Source organism: Hoplias malabaricus, chromosome 16 (assembly GCF_029633855.1).
Source record: "Hoplias malabaricus isolate fHopMal1 chromosome 16, fHopMal1.hap1, whole genome shotgun sequence".
Classification (NCBI taxonomy): domain Eukaryota; kingdom Metazoa; phylum Chordata; class Actinopteri; order Characiformes; family Erythrinidae; genus Hoplias; species Hoplias malabaricus.
In genome coordinates, this window is record NC_089815.1 from 27,671,501 (window position 1) to 27,692,548 (window position 21,048).

At 39.9% G+C, this 21,048-nt stretch overlaps 1 protein-coding gene across 4 annotated transcripts in view; it reads right to left on the reverse strand.

Annotated features, from left to right (window-relative positions):
- Positions 1-21,048, reverse strand: part of diaph3 (diaphanous-related formin 3) — a 326,290-nt gene that overhangs the window by 287,001 nt on the left and 18,241 nt on the right. For 2 of the 4 annotated variants that reach the window (XM_066647627.1, XM_066647625.1), the window contains exons 2-4: positions 17,768-17,800; positions 12,453-12,626; positions 7,678-7,782 (exon numbers count right to left, since the gene is read on the reverse strand). The exons of 1 other annotated variant lie outside the window; for it this stretch is intronic. In XM_066647627.1, coding sequence (XP_066503724.1) covers positions 7,678-7,782; positions 12,453-12,626; positions 17,768-17,800 — 312 coding nt within the window. The remainder of the gene's footprint in view (positions 1-7,677; positions 7,783-12,452; positions 12,627-17,767; positions 17,801-21,048) is intronic. One more of the 4 variants, XM_066647626.1, reaches the window with a different exon arrangement.

The window sequence follows — 21,048 nt, forward strand, 5'->3', positions numbered from 1 at the left end:
AACGGAAGAACTACGGCAAAGTTTGTATGACGTGTTTAAACGCACTAAATTCCACTAAAGTCAACATATCTTGCCTGACAAGAGTTTACCAATATTGGATTATCATCCTCAGTAGGTACAATTTTACTCTGCAGCTGAGGGGACAAAGGGTTAATACCATTTATTTGCAGAGAGCAGTTACCATGGTAGAAGTGGCAGTATATTCTGTATCCTGTCATAAAATTGTAAGAAGTTGATATGCTAGAAAATGACAGGCTTCTATTTGCAACGTGCTCCCATTTTCTAAAGTGAGGTCCGACTGCAGGATGACCTACAGGGAAACTCTAGCGCTGAAAACATGTCAAACAATTGAAGGGAGGCTGCAGTGGACTAATTAACAAGTTAATAAACGAGGGGGCATTTCTGTCAGTTCTGAGAGCAAACTCCTGGCTATTTACATAACCTTTAGAGGAGTCCATGAATTTCCTTTTCCCCTCTCTGGTTGAATAAAAGACTTTTAATTTGACTGATGAAAGCAGTGACTAATGGCAGAATTGTCCTTGCAACAGAGACCAACTCAGCATGCTTGCTCCCATATTTTATCAGTCTTGGGACAAGCGCACACACCTTGGTGCACACACAGTAAGCTGGAGGGGGGGGGGGTGGTATGTTGTGGAGTGTTTTGGTTTATTTTCTTAAAACAGTTTAGAGAAAGTTCATTTCTAAATAAATGCATTTTTCCCTGGGAAAATAACAATGCTGGTGGCGCATTCCACCAACCAGGATTCGCTTGAAGATATTAAGTTAAAAATGAGAGACTCCGGAAAAAGAGAATAAAAGGGTCTCAAAGATTAATCAAAGAGGTAGCAGTTCATGCATGAGCTCCAATGTGTTCGTCTACCTTCAGACACACACTGGGTGACGTGCAAAGGCCGAAACACAATGGCTCCTTTTGTACCTCCAAGAGAACCTCAAGTCTTTGAGGGCTCAATGCATAAAGAAAATCTTTTCAGACTGAATTATCACCAAGGTCAACATTTTACTTTATATAAAAGAGAGGAGGAAAGAAAAACTGTTTCGAGTCTGACCTTCACCATGAACGCTAATCTCGCATACAGACAACTTCAATTTCTGGAGGTAAAAAAGAGATTTTGCCGGTGTACCATAACGTACATTACTAATCATATATCCATACAAACTTTTAAGTATTTTGATCAAACAATTCACCCATATTACTCCATATAAATAAAAATAGTTTTAAATGCTTTGCTTTGTTTTCGTCAGACTTTCTAGTTACTGTAACCCTAACATGGTCTATTTTAATATCATTTCAGCATGGTACCAGAGAGCAGATATTCTTAATTTTCTACCAGGGGAAATTGGAGGGAATTAAGGAACAGTGTTGGCACCATGTGGTAAAATCACCTCATATCCCGTTGGTCGTTATACGACCATGCGGAGCAATCATTAGGAGTTAATGACTTCCACAAGATGCCACCCATACCATTTCAGATCCACCATTTTTAACAAATGGCAAAAGGGATCTTAAGCTGAAGGCATTTTTTTTTTGACTGTCTTCAAATGTAAGTACGTCCAGAGAGAAGGTGTAAGAAAAAGGGCAAGAGATGAGTCATAAGACCACATCATCACTATTCTGCTGTGCTCAGGTGTTGGCCCTGAATATAAGTGGCTTCTGAATAGCAGCCGCGACATTCCTTTTTGAACCTTAAAGGATATAGGTTTTGTCCAGTCTGTGCCTTATAAAGCTTCTGACTGAACCCTGTGGTTATTTTTGATTCTGTAGTTTTGCAGCATTTACAAAATTATCCAATTAATTTGTAAGAAGCCTGATAGTGAGTTTTAACCCTTTGGGCCAGTACAGTCTCACTGTATTCACTGATATGTATAATTCTGAAATGCACATTAGGTGTGTACTATAGCAATAAATAATGAGATTGTCCTTCACACAAAACGAACATTTAACTTTCCTTTTCCTATTAAGAAAAGAACAGCTCAGTTTTCTAAATATGTCATGGACTTCCTTTAGATTTGTTGATATGTGGATCTTAAACACAGGTCTGTTTAGCTATAAACTAGATATAGTGGATTAAATAAATAAATAAATAAATATTCATTCATTCATTATCTGTAACCCTTATCCAATTCAGGGATCGCGGTGAGTCCAGAGCCTACCTGGAATCATTGGGCGCAAGGTGGGAATACACCCTGGAGGGGGTGCCAGTCCTTCACAGGGCAACACACACACATTCACACCTACAGACACTTTTGAGTCTTTTTGTGTTTTTGGACTGTGGGAGGAAACCGGAGCACCCGGAGGAAACCCACGCAGACACAGGGAGAACACACCAACTCCTCACAGACAGTCACCCGGAGCGGGAATCGAACCCACAATCTCCAGGTCCCTGGAGCTGTGTGACTGCGACAACTACCTGCTGAGCCACTGTGCCACCCCAAATAAATAAATAAATAAAACAAATTCATTTACATATTACTCACTGATTAACAACTGTTCTACCCACTCTGTTCAGAACGTAATCTTCCAGTCACATTATATGCATCTTTAGATTGTCTCTAATATCCTCCAGTCATGAATATAATTTTCCTTCTGTTGTCCAACGCATCACTGTGACAACAGGCTTTATGTGCACAACAAGCTGTAGGGAAGGAAAACATCAACTAGGGAAGGTAAAAATTAGTAAAAAAAGGATAACGTATATTAGGGCTCAGTATCAATGAAACCCCAAAAGGCATTTGTCACATTTATGAAATGCTTCTGAAAACAACATCTACTGATTTATATTATCTTGGTTTTACTGCCACTTTTTTTTTAATGCATACTTAAACTTCTCCTGACAGCTCAAGAATCTTACTTTAAAAATGTAACAACAGTCATTTATACTGCTGTTGTTGTGGCGAGACATTTTCATTAAGAACACCATGATGTTTTAAAGAGGTAGAAATGGTGAATCGGTTTCCAAGGCATAAAATCTGGTCAATGACTGGTGTTCGATTTAATGTGATCGGACGTACCACAAGTGTGTGAGTTAATACATATGTGAGTTGAACTATAAAGAGGGTTGGTATATTCAGTGTAATGACTATGGTGAGGAAGGATAAAACCTATAAAAGGTGTTATACAGATGTGGCCCAATGTGGTTCATTCTTATTTGCAAGTTTTTCAAATTTTAGCAAAAATTTAGAATAGTTAAAAGTTCCATTTTTACAAACAGGGTCTGCTGCTAATATCTTGCTGAATAATATCAAACAGACATTTTGCTGATGGTTTAAATTAAGCTTGTCCTTCATCATGATTTGTGATATGTTATAACAACCATCCTTTGAGCACGTCTGATTCTGTATTACACAGTATAAAAGGAGGCTGTGTGTATTAATATTTATAACTGGAAAACTTCTTGAAGTCATAATAGAAGCCCCATTTTGCTTATTAAAAAGGGCTTTTTTTTAAAAAAAAAAAAAACATGTTGAGCCTGTTCAAAATAACTCTTACACTCACTATTACGTGTCATAAACAAGAAACCACTTCCAGGAAGAGAGGAGAATATTTTCCTACATCTCATGTTGTGTTAATCTCAGTGACAAGGCAGGTAAGGCTCGCTAATGGTCAGGAGCTCTAATTAATCAGTGGATCGGTTTCAGTCTGAGGGAGCTTTGAGTGGCTGTGTGCACCCACCATCACTCTTCACTCATTAGATGCCCTGATCAGCCTACAGTGAGTCAAATCTTCCCCATTAGCACATATTATCATTGTTTCCAGAACACCCATCCAATGCATATTCATCCCGCTACGTCATCATGATGCATATTGACATAGGTAGGTATCCGCAGTGCACAGCCGTTTTGTTTACTGACCTTAAGCACTGAGACAGTGTAAGGCAGCCATCAACTCCCCTGAATAATGAGCGTGTTATTTTCCATCATGCGTATGGGTCTCTGTTCTCAGAGAGGCAATTTAAGCTCACATGTAGTGAACTGCAGAGAAAGCAAGAAGGGGGGAAAATAACTGACGGAGGGAGAACTGCACTCAATACAAGGTGAAACTATGGTAATTATGCCTGGACTCCTTAATGGTAATGGCAAGGTGAATGCGAGCTTTATGAAGAGAGAGAGAGAGAGCAAGCTAGGCCAGAATCTAGTTTCAATTACCAGCCGAGACAGGGGAGCAGAGCCAACAGGAAGGGCTTCACTGAGAGGCAATTATTTGTCAAGAACACAGACGTGGGGTAAACAACCAGGCCTGAATGTCAAAAGAAAAGAGATGGCAAGAGCGGGAGACAAAGACATAGGGGAAAAAAAAGAAGGGACAAATAAGCTGTGTGTGGGGTTGGGGGTGAATATCCATGATGGTTTCCACATTCAAAGTAGTGTCCATCCATCAGGGAGTCAAGATGTGGAAAGATTTTAGAATGAAAAGGAAACTTTGCAAAACATCTCCCAAGTTGTATTTGTCAAAATTACTTGTTTCTTCAGTTTCTACAAAAAAAAAAAAAATGCCACAGCCAAACACCAATGGGCAGGGACTGTCAGAAACCCTTTACTAGGTGTTTATTTGCAGGGCACGTCTCATTTTTTGAAGAGTTTAATGACCACACAAAATGCAATGTTCCTATTGATCACTGAATGGGCTTATTACACTTCACAGAGCACATTTTGGTTTTCCAATAAATGTTTAATAGTATTACTTATCAAAACCCTGACTCTTTTATGCATACCACTACTCAAAAAGGTTGCAGGCCTGCAGGGTATTTGAAATCAATGTAGAATTGTGCCATTTTTATTTGCTGGGAAGAACAAAAATGGTAGAGGTCACCCATTTTCTGTCCATTTCTTTACAAAAATTCAATTTTCAATCACGACTGCCCAAGGTCTGCATGTGGAGCATTGAAAAAAAGGCTACAGCTTAATGTGAAAAAGAAATACAAGTAAGTCAAGGCACTTCAGACTGTGAGCATATAAACTGAATCATTCCAAAAATCTCAAAGCTCTTTAAAATAATTAAATTCCCAGAGGAGCAAATGAAAAAGCACTATAATTAAACCCCTCGTTCTGGTTCCTCTTCTGTCTTTTGGAGGAAGTGAGAACGAACACACGAGCAGCTGATGGTGGGATTAGATTGGAGATTTAATTTCAGCTGAAAAAAATGAATTTTTGATCTACCTATCCATGCTCTGCATGTCGATTTTCTGCTCAGACGAGTGCTGTGAGAAGTGGAAGTACCAGATTTGTTTTACATGCAAAATTAAAACTCAGATGTTTATCAATATGTTACTGGAGCTTATAAGGACCAGACAGAACACAAACACGATGCCCTGAACAACCTTGTTTCTTCTGTTAGAACAAACTCTCACTGCAGTCTACACAACTGCCAAGAGACACAAAACCAGCTTGCAGCTCGTCTTGTTCCAGGGAAAATGGCAATCACAAGTGCAGCAACATCAGTCCTACAAACAGTGCACAAAAAGGTTCGCAGTTAAAAGGTAGTGCATTTCTGGAGTCTCAAATTGAATTTGAACATTTCCAAACTCTGCCTTCTTTATGCTCAGTAGGAAAAGGCCCATTCCAAGGTGAATATCTGCATGAAAGGATGCACAGGTAAGCGGAAAGTGATTACAGCCATATATTTAAAGAAAGCAGACATTTCTCTTCATGAATGCAAAATGATTTCAGTAAAAACCGAACAGCTTATGCGGCCAAGATAACACCGCAGTCAGTCAGGACAGTCAAGAACTGCAATTACTGCAATAAGCCAATGATCAAGTAATATTAATCTAAAGTAGTTTCCTAGGGGTTTGGTTTCCCCATGTGTCTGGGGTGTTTAAACCATAAAGCAAGGACTGATTCATATCACTGAGCACTAAACTATTAAAAAAAGTATATTTTCCTCAATACCCATGCTAGGCAAACTGGAGTATAAGGCATTTAAAGTACTGTTTTGTGCCTACATTAACATCAAGATATCAGCACCAGTTCTTTTTAAATCAACCCGATAATGCCTCTATTATTGGACTAATTATTTTTTTTGTGTGATATTTTAAGACCCATTTTCTAAAGTAACATGAGTCCAGCAAAGTTCTTTTGCTATAGCAAGAGTTATAGCAAAATATCTCAGCAAAATAATGAATGATTCAATCTGCTAAAGAGCTGAATGCCTCTCTCTTTTAACACTGCATTTTATTTTACAACGTTTCTCTTAATAAATATAAATTAGCATTAAAAACTACTGGTGCACTTTTACATTTACAAACAAAAACACATTTAGAGGCCTACGCCAGGCCTGACTCTGGAGCTTTAAAAGATGTACAATGAAAGTGAAACACCTGGTTTTAGACGACAATAATTTATTAGTGTGGTGTAGGGCCTCCTTTTGCGGCCAATACAGCGTCAGTTCGTCTCGGGAATGACATACACAAGTCCTGCACAGTGGTCAGAGGGATTTGAAGCCATTCTTCTTGCAGGATAGTGGCCAGGTCTCTACGTGATGCTGGTGCAGGAAAACGTTTCCTGACTCGCTCCTCCAAAACACCCCAAAGTGGCTCAATAATATTTAGATCTGGTGACTGTGCAGGCCATGGGAGATGTTCAACTTCACTTTCATGTTCATCAAACCAGTCTTTCACCAGTCTCGCTGTGTGTGTTGGTGCATTGTCGTCCTGATACACGGCACCGCCTTCAGGACACAATGTTTGAACCATTGGATGCACATGGTCTTACTGGTGCAATGTGCAGTTAATGAAGATTGGCCACCAGGCTGCTCCAATTTAGCCATGAGACCTCCCCACACTACAATGACAGGTGTTTCAGTTTCATCGTCCAACACCTGTACCTGCCCTCATGTAATAAAACCTAACCTATACTCTTCATAGAGATCCTTTCAGGACGGCAGTATGGAAAGCTGCTTAAGTGGTGTACAGTAAACATTGGGTTGTCATCTGACATGAGTACGTGCCATATTTGCTTTTGTCTTTGCCCCTATTTTTAACCTCTCTTTAATCTGAATTCAACCAGCCAAAGTGTCATGAAAAGCAGATTCAGTACATATTATGAGATCATGTAAAATCCACCTGTCACAACCACAGAGGTTCATGAGCACTTAGCAGCCACACGCCTCCATTTCACCCTGAAATATTGAAACAAAAGACCTCCCCTAAAATAAGGCTAATCATCAAACATAAGTACAGTCTTTAGCCTGTCAATGTCCTCATACAAGAGGCCTGTAGTTACAGATATTTATATCATAGCACACCCACAAGCAGCGCTAAATCACATGTGCACACAGCAGCCCAGATACAAGCAGCTGCATACACCTAAAAGGAATGAAAAAAAAAAAAATGGGTGAGCTGCTTTGTATCAGTTATGAATGGTTTCATGATGATGAACATTAGGAGGATATAGTATATAGTGTATATAATTAGTGTCTGAGGAACAAAGGAAAAAAGAAATTCAGTTTTAATCATCATTTCACATGCAAGCTCAAGTGCAAAAAGAAAACTGCAAACAAATGTAAAACAATCATCTCCACATACACGCAACTCCCTATGTGAATCACTCAGTGCAGTTGTTTGTGTATGTATATATATATATATATATATATATATATATATATATATATATGTGTGTGTGTGTGTGTGTGTGTGTGTGTATGATCATTTACAGACTTACAGTTTTTGCTGCGGTTACAATGTACTGAAGCACCATCTCTCTCTTAGTGCCCAAGTCCTTCTCTCTGAGTGGGGCTCTTTTGTCCTCGTTCAGGTTCATGTCCTCCTATAACACAAAATCAGTGAGGAGAAATGAGTCCAGAGAAACAAATACATTAAAACAGATTTAAATAAATACAAATAATACATGTCTGCGTGGGTTTCCTCCGGGTGCTCCGGTTTCCTCCCATAGTCCAAAAACACATGTTGGGAGGTGGATTGGCGACTCAAGTGTCCGTAGGTGTGAGTGAATGTGTGTGTCTGTGTTGCCCTGTGAAGGACTGGCGCCCCCTCCAGGGTGTATTCCCACCTTGCACCCAATGATTCCAGGTAGGCTCTGGACCCACCGCGACCCTGAACTGGATAAGGGTTACAGACAATGAATGAACGAATAAATAAATAAATAAGATTTAATATGATCGACTAGAAAGGAGTGATTTCAAGAAACACTAACACGAGCAGATTTGTAGTCCAGCACTTGTTTATTTGTTAGCTGGCAGCGATGCTTAGTAACTATTAAGGTACACCAATCACCTGTTATCACTGTTTAAAGTTTGGATTCTGAATGAAAGAGACAGAAATCGCAGGAGTACAAACTGCACTTCTAGATTCTGTAAGATCCTGCTTCAAAACTGCCAAGAAGAGATATGATAAAAGGAGATATGAATGAACGCAAATGAAAACAGGAAAGAAAAGAGAGTGATGCAAGATTCACTGCTAAAGCGGTTATCAAAGCCACAGAGTCACCCTGGTGTCAATACAACAAAAAAATATATAAATAAATAATAAAAAAATAATAAATCAAAGCAGAATACAAAGCAAGGCTGATAACGGTTCAGTAACTCCTCCAGCTTCCCACAGTCACTACTGAAAAGAATATGAAACCTAGTAAGGAGAAAGCACGTATGATGCAACAGGAAGGCTTGAAGTTTCAATTGAATATTCTGCTATTAAATCATCCATGGTTTATAGATAACTCAGTGAAGGATTGCTGTGAATTTAACTCCAGAATACAGGTAGGCACTGACAGTGTACAGAGAGGAAATGTCAACGGATCAATCAAGCCTTCAGGAGCCTGTCTCATTTATCATGGGCCTTCAACTAAATCGAAATTAATTTGTTTCAAAACAGCACTTAACAACTTTCTCCATAAGCCCAGGTTTAGATAAGTGAAGCTATAATTAATCCAAGTGCACAAGCACATTAAATGTGTGATGTTTCTTAAGCGACCCTTGAGTAAAACAGAGAAATCCAGTGTCTTTTTAGACACAGACAGACAGAGATAGACAGACAGACAGACACAGACAGACAGAGAGAGAGACAGACACACAGAGAGAGAGAGAGAGAGACACAGAGGGAGAGAGAGAGAGAGAGAGAGACACACACAGAGAGAGAAAGAGAGACAGACAGACAGACAGACAGAGACCCCATCACCCAGAAACATGTTTCAGACTCTGCACCACAAAGCATTATGAAACTTTTAATTTCAATAAAATGTTACTTGTTTAGGCACAAAGTGACGAGAGAAATCATTTACACAGAAGTGAATTGTAGATAAAAACATTGGTTAGAAATATCCAGAGAATTAGATTTCGGGAAAGCACACCGTCATGTCATTTATCACAACAGCGATAAATATATCAAAAGTAGAGTCCACCCCTTTAGACAAACATTATTCAGCAGCTTCTAAGACCGCTATTTTTATTCTAGTCAACTTTCAATACCCAATACCAATTTATATGAGTAACATTTTTTAATGTCTGGAGCCAATGTACACAACACTTTTTAAACGTGGTGACTCTGGGGGAAGTTATGACAGAGAGGGAGAGAAACAGAGCGCATCTTTGGGACATCTCCAGCAATGTTCAGCAGATGGCAAGAAAGCAGAACACAGACCGCAAAAAAATAAATAAATAAAAATAAATACACAAGTGTGTGTGTGTGTGTGTGTGTGTGTGTGTGTGTGTAAGGGCTTAGGACTGAAAGATTGTTGGTTTGATTCCCACAACTGGCAGGAAAATTAGGGGCAGTGGGAATAAAGAAACAGAACTGTCCTCCTTCCTCAGTCCATGGCTGAGTTGCCCTTGAGCAAGACACCCACAACTGTTTCCCGTGCGCCAGGGATGGCTGCCTGTCACTCTGGGTGTGTGTTCACAGCCCCAAATGCACTAGTGTGTGTGCTCACTGCCAGAGATGGGTTACATGCGGAAGACACAATTAGTTGTACGCTGTACAATGACAAATTATTGCACATTGTTATTATGTTTAAGTATGTGTAGCCCTGTGAAGGACACAGCTCCAGGGCACATGTGTGTGTTATATATATATATATATATATATATATATATATATACATACACACACACACACATACATACACACACACAATTTAATGTAATTCTTTTAAGTCTACATAACTTGGTTCCTTTGCTTTCAACCTTCCCCTTTCATTCCCTTTGTGATATGATAGATAAGGGAAGTGGTTTAATATTTGTCATGGGTGCACGGTTGGGCAGCTGTCCCCGTGTATCGAGGGAGGTAAGGGTGAGCGTTGCATGGAGTAAAGCACAGAGCAGAAAGGAGAGGCATCCATTACCACTGTTGGCCCTGTCACTTCGGCTGGCACACTCATGAATCCTAAGCCTCGCTCGCCATAACTAATGACTTTGTCTCTACCCACAGTACCCACACTCATCCTCACTTCCCACCAGCTCTCGCTCCTGTCACTCAATCTGGAGCTCTGCAAAATGAATAAAACACCTACAGATGCTCTAAATGCCCTCTCAATCTTCAGTGGCTGTGTACCATATGCACTCAAGCAGTGGGAAACGTATGCAAGCGTAAAAGAATTAATTAAATATAACTGCTGTTTATTCAGTTTTCTGCAACAGTTAGGAAAATGTTTTGTTCGGGCACGAGGAGCTGATTCATAGGCATTTAATCATCCAAAATTTGTAACAATTACCAAATTTATACAGTGCACCCTGAACTGTTACATACATAAAAAGGCTGAAGAATCCAGACGGTTTATAAACAAATAAAAATATACTGAGAGTAATTTAGCAATTATTAATATTCTCCTATTTTCAATCCATAGGAAGCTCTGGTCACATTTTTGAAATGAGGTTTTCTGGGTATTCATTTTAATTTTAATTAATACCCACATCTATACAGCATTTCATCCATTCATTCACCATCTGTAACCCTTATCCAATTCAGGGTCGCGGTGGGTCCAGAGGCTACCTGGAATCACTGGGCGCAAGGCGGGAATACACCCTGGAGGGGGCGCCAGTCCTTCACAGGGCAACACACACACTCACACCTACGGACACTTGACAGGCCAATCCACCTACTAACGTGTGCTTTTGGACTGGGGGTGGAAACCGGAGCACCCGGAGGAAACCCACGCGGACACGGGGAGAACACACCAACTCCTCACAGACAGTCACCCGGAGGAAACCCACGCGGACACGGGGAGAACACACCAACTCCTCACAGACAGTCACCCGGAGCGGGAATCGAACCAACAACCTCCAGGCCCCTGAAGCTGTGTGACTGCGACACTACAGCATTTTAGAAGTATGGAAATCTGTACTGTTTCACATTACTGGAACCTATGATTCCAAACTTTTGACTGAGAGTGCTGGTACGAACAGGGATAAGCATATGTCAACAGTTAAAATTCAGCACATTAGTGAAACAATATTTACACAGCATTCATTTAGACTTTGCAGGATACAGCCAACTCTGAATAGGCCAAGTTATTGCAATGGCAGTAGATCCCCCCCCCCACATAATGGAACAGCATTTTATATTTTGGCCATGGCTAAATCGGCCATTATCCTCCTCGAAGGACACCCGCTTACAGAAAACTAGCCAAGTTATGCCAGATTTGTCCTGTGCTATTGGCAGAGAAAAATTATGTTTGATGTTCATACACAAGCAAGCTTTTTTGTGTGTGTCGAGAGAGCGATATTTCCATAATCTCTTCCGATATTTCAGTCCATTAAGACAGCTGATGATATTCAGTGGATGGTTAGGGATCAGTGCAGTCTGTACAAACAAAGAACCACAAGCCAGAATCAGCAGATACATAAACACTCAGCGGCCGAGACAGAGTGCAACTTAAAAAAAAAAAAAAAGGGGTGGGGGGTCATTCAAAAGCATGATTTGTTTTGTTGTTGTTTTTTTTTACTTTTTAAATATAGATATAGACACAGAGAGAGAGACAGACACAGAGAGAGAGACAGATTAAAGACAAATTAGTGACATGCTGTTTATTGACCCATTATGGCTGTATGTGATGAAAGGTGTGAAAAGATTATTTAGCAAAAGCATTATTAAAATTAATTAAATGAATGGAGAGTGTGTGTGGCCCTGTGAAGGACTGGCGCCCCCTCCAGGGTGTGTTCCCACCTTGCGCTCAATGATTCTGGGTAAGCTCCGGACCCACCACGAATGAATGAATTCCCTGAATGGTAACTGAAGGTGATACAGGTCATTGAATTAGCAGAATGTGTATGAGCCTTTGTAACACAGCACCAGGACTGGACTGTTGGACACTTTCATACAATCAGTCTCCAAATATAAGTTCTCCTATTTGGACTGGCTTTTTGAATAATTGTGAAAAAACAAAACTTTTAAAAACTATACTGCTCTATGAGGCTCATCAGTCAAACAAAATCTAAAGTGATCTGTGTGCTACCACCATCACAACATTCATGCCTTCAAGCTTACCATCATCTTTTCAAACAGTGCGAGGATCTCTTTCTCCGAGGTGATCTTGGACGACAGCTCCTCAAACTCCAGGGAGGACGACCAGTCACTGGTGGAGGACTGCTTGGTCATCTGGGAAAGGTTTGGACGCTCTTTTTTACTGCCTGGGATACGGATACTCGCAAACCTGTCCAGCTGAGAACAAAAAGAAACCAGAACATGTCAGTCAGTCGTCAGTGGTTAAAACATGGGGATCCAATCACGGTCGAAGGTAATCCTCGCCAGAGTAAAAGCACTCAGTGACGTGTTCCTCATTCTCAGTGCTCTAGGTTTTATTTAGATATTAAGAGTCCGCCCCAAATCAAAATGTAGTGAATCACATTTTTGGTTTCTTAGCAAAACAATTTTTTTTCCTCTTTTTCTATGGTTGTGGCAAACTTTAATCAAAGTTCTGTGGTATACTAAATCATCAAGATGCTTCAATTGGCATGCCTGACAGAGAGCCAGAGCATCTGCAGTGTCCCTGCAACCCTGCATTGATTTATATTGGGGGAGGGGAGGGGGTGCGCGCATCACATAGATAATGATTTCCTAATTGGATTAGATTTGTCAGGGAGCTGTTTGCTCTATCGTTCCCCCAGTGGTGGCTTCAGGGAGTAAGGGATTGAGATGTCATTGCTAGGTGATAAGGTAGGTGGTTCATTTTCAGGCGTTTGCCCCGTTCTATCTGAGGAGGGCAAATTACAAACACTTATCTTCAAGGATATTTTCAGGGAGGCCACCCATTGTCCGTTATCTTACTGAAGGAAGAGTTTTGCACTCAGATAATCGGCAGTGACAGTGACGTGAAATTAATTAAAGACATTTGAAGAAGCAGAGAATGAGGGCGTGTAGCTTTCGCAGACTGAAGAGCAAGTGCTGGGGAAGTGTGGCGTCTGATACCAGACGACACGGTCGTCAGTCTAATTTGGTTTGCAGCTGCCCTAAAGCACACATCACAACTTTGACTGATGGCACTGATCAGTTTAATCACAGTGTTTCGTCCCCAGAGGAGGACGGAGGCAGTTTGCAATTCAGTCCTCGTTACCAGAGAATAGATAAATAAATATAGGGAGCTGACACCCTGATAACAACAGCAGACATCATACCACACCTGACACAGGCTGAGCCAGATGATGAAGTGCTTTTCAGGGTAGTTTAGGTGTTTATGCGGCTGCAGCTCACTCAACCCATAGTATCCCTCTCCCCCTTTTTTCCTTCTCCAACAGAGCCCAGCCTTTGATGCCGTTAGTAATGCTTCCATTCCCTTCATTCCTCCCATTGCCTTCATCAGGCACCTTTTAAGTAATTCCGCTGCTACCTTCAAAACACATCTCTGCCATATTCAACCATGCCTTGCCGGATTCTTACAAAAAATATGCTCTCCATTACTCCCAAACATCAAACACACACAAGAATACTCTCCACACACATCCAAAACCATAACGGCTCTCATTTACAGCAATGAAACACTGAACCTACTTCGATCAAACCTTGTTTTCAACTAGTCACAGATTTAATTACTGTAAAGTAAAGTAAAGTTTTACTTGGGAATGTTTTGAAAAATAACCAAGGCAATGGTTAAACAATGTCACGAGGGGTTACAGGTGTTTATTAAAAAGTATATAATATTAGAATTAACATTGACATTAAAAAAAAATAATCATAACACTACCGTTCATCTAGTCACTGTAAATAAGACAGTATAGGGGTTACAAATTATATCTTTATCAAATATAAACATAATAATGACAGAATTGGGAAAAAGCTGGAAAATGTTCATGAAAAAAAAAGAATGATGACAGTTTTTCCACACATATCTAACAAGTGGAATTCAGGGAGAACGTTTTATATTTAAAAAATTATAGATAGGACTTGTCCCCTTTAATTTATGCATCTTAAAATCCAGCACAGACTGCATATCCATTTATGTGCCCAGCTATCTGTCTGAGACCAAATCTCTGGCTTAAGACTGTGTGCTCCAACGAAGCCTAACACATAATAATGCTGATTAACTTATTCCAGTGTCTACTCTCCCTCCAGCATCAAGAGACCGTGTGAATCAATACCAACCCAACACAAACAAAAACACATTTTTATGCCAATCGATGCCATGAGAGCAAAAACACGTCTTTTAAGAAAAGAAGGAAAAAAAGGGAGGACAACAGACGGAGAAAATAAGAGAGGGCTCTGTAGGTGCGGGGATTAAAAGGTGAGAAGATTGGAGGGCGAAATCTGATAAAGAGACAAATAGCAAGAGCAATTGGAACAAAAGAGAAGAAAGTGAGAAGAATGAAACGAGGTGGAAAGAGGGATGGAAATGACTGCTATTTTAAATGCCAGGGCTACTGCCATTTGCAGCAGGAATAAGAAACGATCACTGAATTCCATCCATAAGCAGAACCGGAAGCCGCTTAAATGAACTGGCTCATCTACTGGCTAACCCATAGCCCTAGATTACATACCATGCATACCTGGCTTTAATAAAGTCATGCACTTAGCAGCAGGCTTCAGCACTTTATTCTGTCCCTGTGTGTAACATTTCTGTCCTAAAGAATGGTTCCAGTTAAAAATAAGCAGTCCGCCTCATTGAATTATATCAAAGGCTTTCTGACCTATACACTTACTTCAGCACTGAATGGGTTTTGTTATGCCCTTAAATCTCCAAATCACTTCCAACATGTTTTATTGGATTTCAGCTCTCTGTATTCAGTCTTATTTTCTGAGTTTGTTTTATCTCTGCCCTTCAATCTCACTAAAAGCTCTGAGCTATTTCTATAATAAAGAGAACAACAGGACAGTGACTATTTGGCTTTAAAAGCAACAGAAGGAAGACTGAACTATTGTAATTCAAAACACAGACTGTGATTGTGTTCACATTTATTAGCATAGCATGCTAGGGCTGCACAATAACTTAATATTAATATATATTGCAAGACAAAATATTTCAATAACAATGATATGACTTTTAATACTCATTTTTAACATTTCAATACACATTGTTTACAGCATCTGTCATTGGATCACTGTTATTACAGGGCACTGTCATTAGTTAATTTCACTCAATTTTAAAGTTAGTTTAAAAGTACAGTGGAACCTCTACTAATGAACGCCTATACTAACGAACTTTCCAAGATATGAACCGGGCATTTGAATATTTTTTGCCTCCACCAACGAACCATGACTCTAGAAACGAACCCGAGCCTCCGCCGAGCTGGTGGCTGGAAATGGCCACTGACCCCAATCGGCGAGTCTTCCAGCGCCCAGACTTGAGTGAGCTTTTAAGATTAGCAAATTGTAGCTTTAGCAATTTAGCATTAGTGTAAATAGCAGACATCGAAATTCGTGCTAAATTAAGCCGTATCTACGCTTCGTCTCCCCACATTCACCGCCTACTCTCTGTTATTCCACCCACCCCCCACCTCCCGTCATACAGCCAGTGCCTGTGTTACTCCTCCAGCCAGTCGTCACGTCTTCAAGGTAGCGATGTGTAACCACTTACAACTTTATTATTTCTTTTTTTATTACTGTTACCACTGTATTTCTCTTTTATTTTTAGTAACGCTACATGTATTTTTTACTAATTTGAGAGTGTTGTAAACATATATCAGTGCAAAAAAGGGTGACATTCGGGGCGGGGGCTGAAACGCATTGATTGCTTTTCCATTATTTAAAATGGGGAAAATTGACTCGAGAAACGAATATTTCTACTTACGAATCGGGTCACGGAACGGATCAAGTTCGTAGGTAGAGATTCGACTGTATTAACATTGACAAAGACAAGAGGTTTTTGGTTGATAGCGATGTCATATTGCTTTCAGTTCATGGCAGTTTTTGTGGGGCTTTTTTATTGTTGATCTCAACATCAGAATTCTGAAATATTTTGGGATAAAATTATTTCGCCACATCATCCAGCTCTAATAACTACTAGTCAAATCTGGAGTAATGCACAGGTTCACACAAATTAACGTGTCACAAATTTTCTCATCAAATCTGAAATGTTTATAATGCTGATTCTTGTCTCAGTTGGAAAATTCCTTCCATTTTCTCAGCAGAACTTGGTGGATTCCATCTGTTTATATAAAGCACACATTAACGGGTTTTTCAACCTGGTTTTGCTTCAGAGAATGTACCTTAAATATTACATACACAAATTACTCTCCAGGGAACAAATTACAAAACTAAAATAATTCTCAGTTTTAAATCATTGTTGATTCTTACAATAATTGCCCTAATAATTATAATTACTAATAACCTGCTGGAGCTGCTGAAATTCCTCACCTGAAGATTGTAGACTGTTTTGTAGTAAGACTATTTTCCCCTCTCTCACAATTACAATCACTGTTGTGCGCAGTCTCCTAGTCATAATTCAGCAGCATAACACAAGGAAAAAGAAACCACAACCAGTCTCAAAAGTCCATGTCGATAGAGTGGCATGATAAGGGAACCATTTGGAGCTTGAGGGTGATTGAAGATGCCTTACTCATGATTAACTCAGTAATTCACTCTACAAATTAACCAGAGAGCAGAAATTAACCTTAATATCGGAAATATCCCAGCTCTCATTCCCTAACCCAGTGTTAACAGATGTTCGCAGGGCTGGATCTAATGCGATCTGTTACACTTACCATGAGCTTAGAGTGGAGTTAATAGCATCAGGTTTATTTATACACATCTTCAAGAGTCATAAAACGTGTTATTATTGGTCCAATATTGTGAAAATTGTGGTTTCACTTGCCTTTATGAATGGGTTGGATATACTGTATAAATGTTCTGAAGATATCAAATCTACAGCCCAACAAATTCACTGCAGGAAATTGGCTTTTTTCCCAAATTACAAATTTGGAAAATTCACAGTCCTGGGTCATTGAATATTTACTAACCCCAAATCTCTAAAGCACAGGGGCTTTTGATTATTGTCATCAGGCATTTATTTATTTATTTATTTTCTAAATGCATCAGCATTGCTGTGGCTGATATAGCTTAAAAAGGTGAATAAAACCACAAAGCTGTTTTTGTAAAACAAATACAATATAGGACCTTTTTAGGAAAAACCCTTAGTGTCAAAGCTGGTATGGTATATTTCATCCAAATTTAACTGATTCAAAATAAGCATTACACCTTAAAGATGTAACGCTTAAACAGGAAATCATGCATTCGATGGACCATTCCGTAGTTAAGTTGAATGTTTGGTTAATATTATAAATACAGGCCATGCAGTATCAGTTAACACTATATTAGTTAAGTGCAAGACAAAACCTTGTGAGCCAGACAAAGAGAAAATGTATAAATCTTACCACATCATCAGTAAGTGTTCGGATGTTTAAGGGCTATAAAAGGAGGGGGAGAGAGTGGGTTTGATTAGAAATCTGACATTTTCATAACAAACACAAAACACATTATATATAATAAAAAAAAGAAAGTGTGTGAAGAGATAAATCTTTATTATATGGTGCCTTTACATTTATAGTCATTGAAAAAGAAAGGGGAATCATCTAGGGGCTTTTTGTGCCTCATTTACAAGCACTTCACCTCAGGATGCAGGTATTACACAAGTCTGCACTGCTTCTTAACCGAACACCACGGCAAACATGATAAATCCTACAGCAGGTTAAGCTATGATTTCTCAGCGGGCTATAGCAAGGATGTGTGTAAGGGGGTTACAAATGGCTCAGCATCAACAAGAGGATACATTCACTCAATGCATTCAAAATTGCTGCAGTACAACATGTCGAAACCATTTTATTAATGCTAATCAGATCCAACAAATTGTTTTTGTTTACTCAAGTAGTAAGAGAGGCTGAGAAAGAGAGTCAGAGAGAGAGAGAAAGTAGAGAGAGAGAGAGAATGCAATATTTTAAATCAATGTCAAAATGTGATGAGGTGTCTCGTGAACAATCTGTTCTGTCTGAAAAAAGGATACGGTGCAGTGAAACCTCTAAATAGCTTTACAACACTCAAAATGAGGCTGTGATTAATAAAATATTTAAGATGCTCTTTATTTTACATTAAAATAATTCTGAAATTCATATAGGGCGCCACGGTGGCGCAGCAGGTAGTTGTCGCAGTCACACAGCTCCAGGGACCTGGAGGTTGTGGGTTCGATTCCCGCTCCAGGTGACTGTCTGTGAGGAGTGTGGTGTGTTCTCCCTGTGTCTGCCTGGGTTTCCTCCGGGTGACTGTCTCTGAGGGGATGTGGTGTGTTCTCCCTGTGTCTGCGTGGGTTTCCTCCCACAGTCCAAAAACACACGTTGGTAGGTGGATTGGTGACTCAAAAGTGTCCGTAGGTGTGAGTGTGTGAGTGAATGTGTTGCCCTGTGAAGGACTGGCGCCCCCTCCAGGGTGTATTCCCGCCTTGCGCCCAATGATTCCAGGTAGGCTCTGGACCCAGCGCGACCCTGAATTGGATAAGCGGTTACAGATAATGAATGAATGAATGATATTCATATAAACAAACATTCATTATCTGACAGTTGTATATACAGCTCTAAATACAAAACATATATGGAAATGGCTAACTATGTATTGATGCATTTTCAGTAACCACTTCATCCAGTCCAGGGATGCTGTGGGTCTGGCGCCTACCAGGTATCATGGGGGCACAAGACGGTGCCAGTCCATCAGAGGGCTTCTAAGACACTCACACATGGACACTTATTGCACATACCATCCACCTACCAACAGGTTTTTGGACTGTGCACAGGAGAAAAGTTTTGCACAGACAGGGAGAACACACCATGCTCTTCACAGTGACCCAAGGCAGGGAAGGAACCCACAACCTCAGGATTCCTGGAGCTGTGTACGGCGACAATAGGCCGTAACCACCAATACACTAACTTATCACCTATGCCAGTCCATTCCGAAAATATGAATCAAGTTTATTCAAGTAATTCTAGGCAACATAAATTAATAGACTACATAACAGGAATGAAAACTGTGTCCAGCAAGGCGTAAACAAAGTAAAGCAAATAATGCAGCTCAAGAAAACAGAACCTGAGACTAATTGTGGATAAGCAGCGACTCATTAAACATTCACACAAAAAGGCGAACACGACTACTACTTACTCTGTTGTTACGTCTTCTCTCTGAACAGGAGCTTGGACTTTTGATGAATTGTCATTGCTAAGATACGTCACCCCTCAGACACGCACACAAACTCGTTCAGACAAACAACGGGGAATGTGTATTTCTGCACTTTCGCTGTGTAATTTAATAGATGTGGAATTGATGTGGGAGTTGAATGGTGTCAGCACATCCAACATTTTCCATCTGTGCATGAATATATTGACGAGGAAAGGTTAGGCTACATCCAGCTTCCCAACACAACTGCAGCACAATGCAGAGTTACAGATATCAATCAATAGTTCTGCCTTTAATTAGCATAAAATCCACAAGGAAGAACATAAATGTCAACTTGTCAACCTAGTTTCTGGGTTTAGCTTTTGAACTGCATTTTGCAACTCTTTGGAACAACAAAAAAAGGTATGAGATTGTAGCAGAAACCATGAAAACACATTGAGGGTAAAAAGCAGAGACGGGGGAATTGTCTGTCAGGTGTTGCACACATTTATTCAGCAGTGTTTATCAAGGGAAAAGCTTATATGTTTACACTAAAATTAAAATGCTTGAATGAAGAAGATGTCAATGTCATTTTGTTGTCAACATTAGCAGAAAAATAATCAGAATTTAAATATATTCCCGTGTCAAAGAAACAAGTTTTATTACCAGAAGCAAATGAGCAATGTTCCTTTTTGACATGAATGTGGAAATCTGCGGCAGGAGCGTCTGGACGTTGGATTGATGACCAAATTATGCCCATCTGTTGCTTTGGATCGTGGGTAGGATTTGTGAAACACCGTGTTAGCAATGCTCAGAATTGTTTTACTTATGTTGTTTACAAAGGCTTATAAGAATACACGAAATAAACAAGCCCTCACACTGTCAGCCTCTAACCTAGCTTCAGGCTCTTACCGCTGCTCCATTAGCTTGGGAGAAATGCTTTACTTCGTAGTCACAGTACACTCCTAGTGCACACATATCAAGACCGTTCCAGATGGCACGCATTATAATCAGTCAAACTCCAAATCTCCATTCTCACCTCCTCCTTCGAAACATTTACATGCGCTATTAATTCAAATTGTAGTAAACACAACTGTCAGATTCACGCTGCATGCTTACCGGCTGCTTGGGCATGTATCGAATGCATCATTCTTACTTCATTAACAGTCAAAACAAATTGACGTGGTTCGGTGTAGACATGTGGAGCTGGTGATCAATCAGCACGACTATGTGGCAGAAATGCCCTTCATTAAATCAAAACAGGCCAAAAATGCTGAAAAAAAACAACACAATTAATGGCATCATCCTGCGAGAGAAAGGATGCCTTTTATTTTCAGCAGAAGACAACACCATATAATAAATAAATAAAAAACTATGATAATGCTACATTCATCATTCCAGAAAAACAACTCCCTACTATGGAGGTCAAATGAAAAATCTTTGAGCGTTTAATTTTTCAGACTTTCTGTGCTCAGTTTGTAGAGGTCATTACTCTTTTCAGATACAGAGGCCAGCTGAC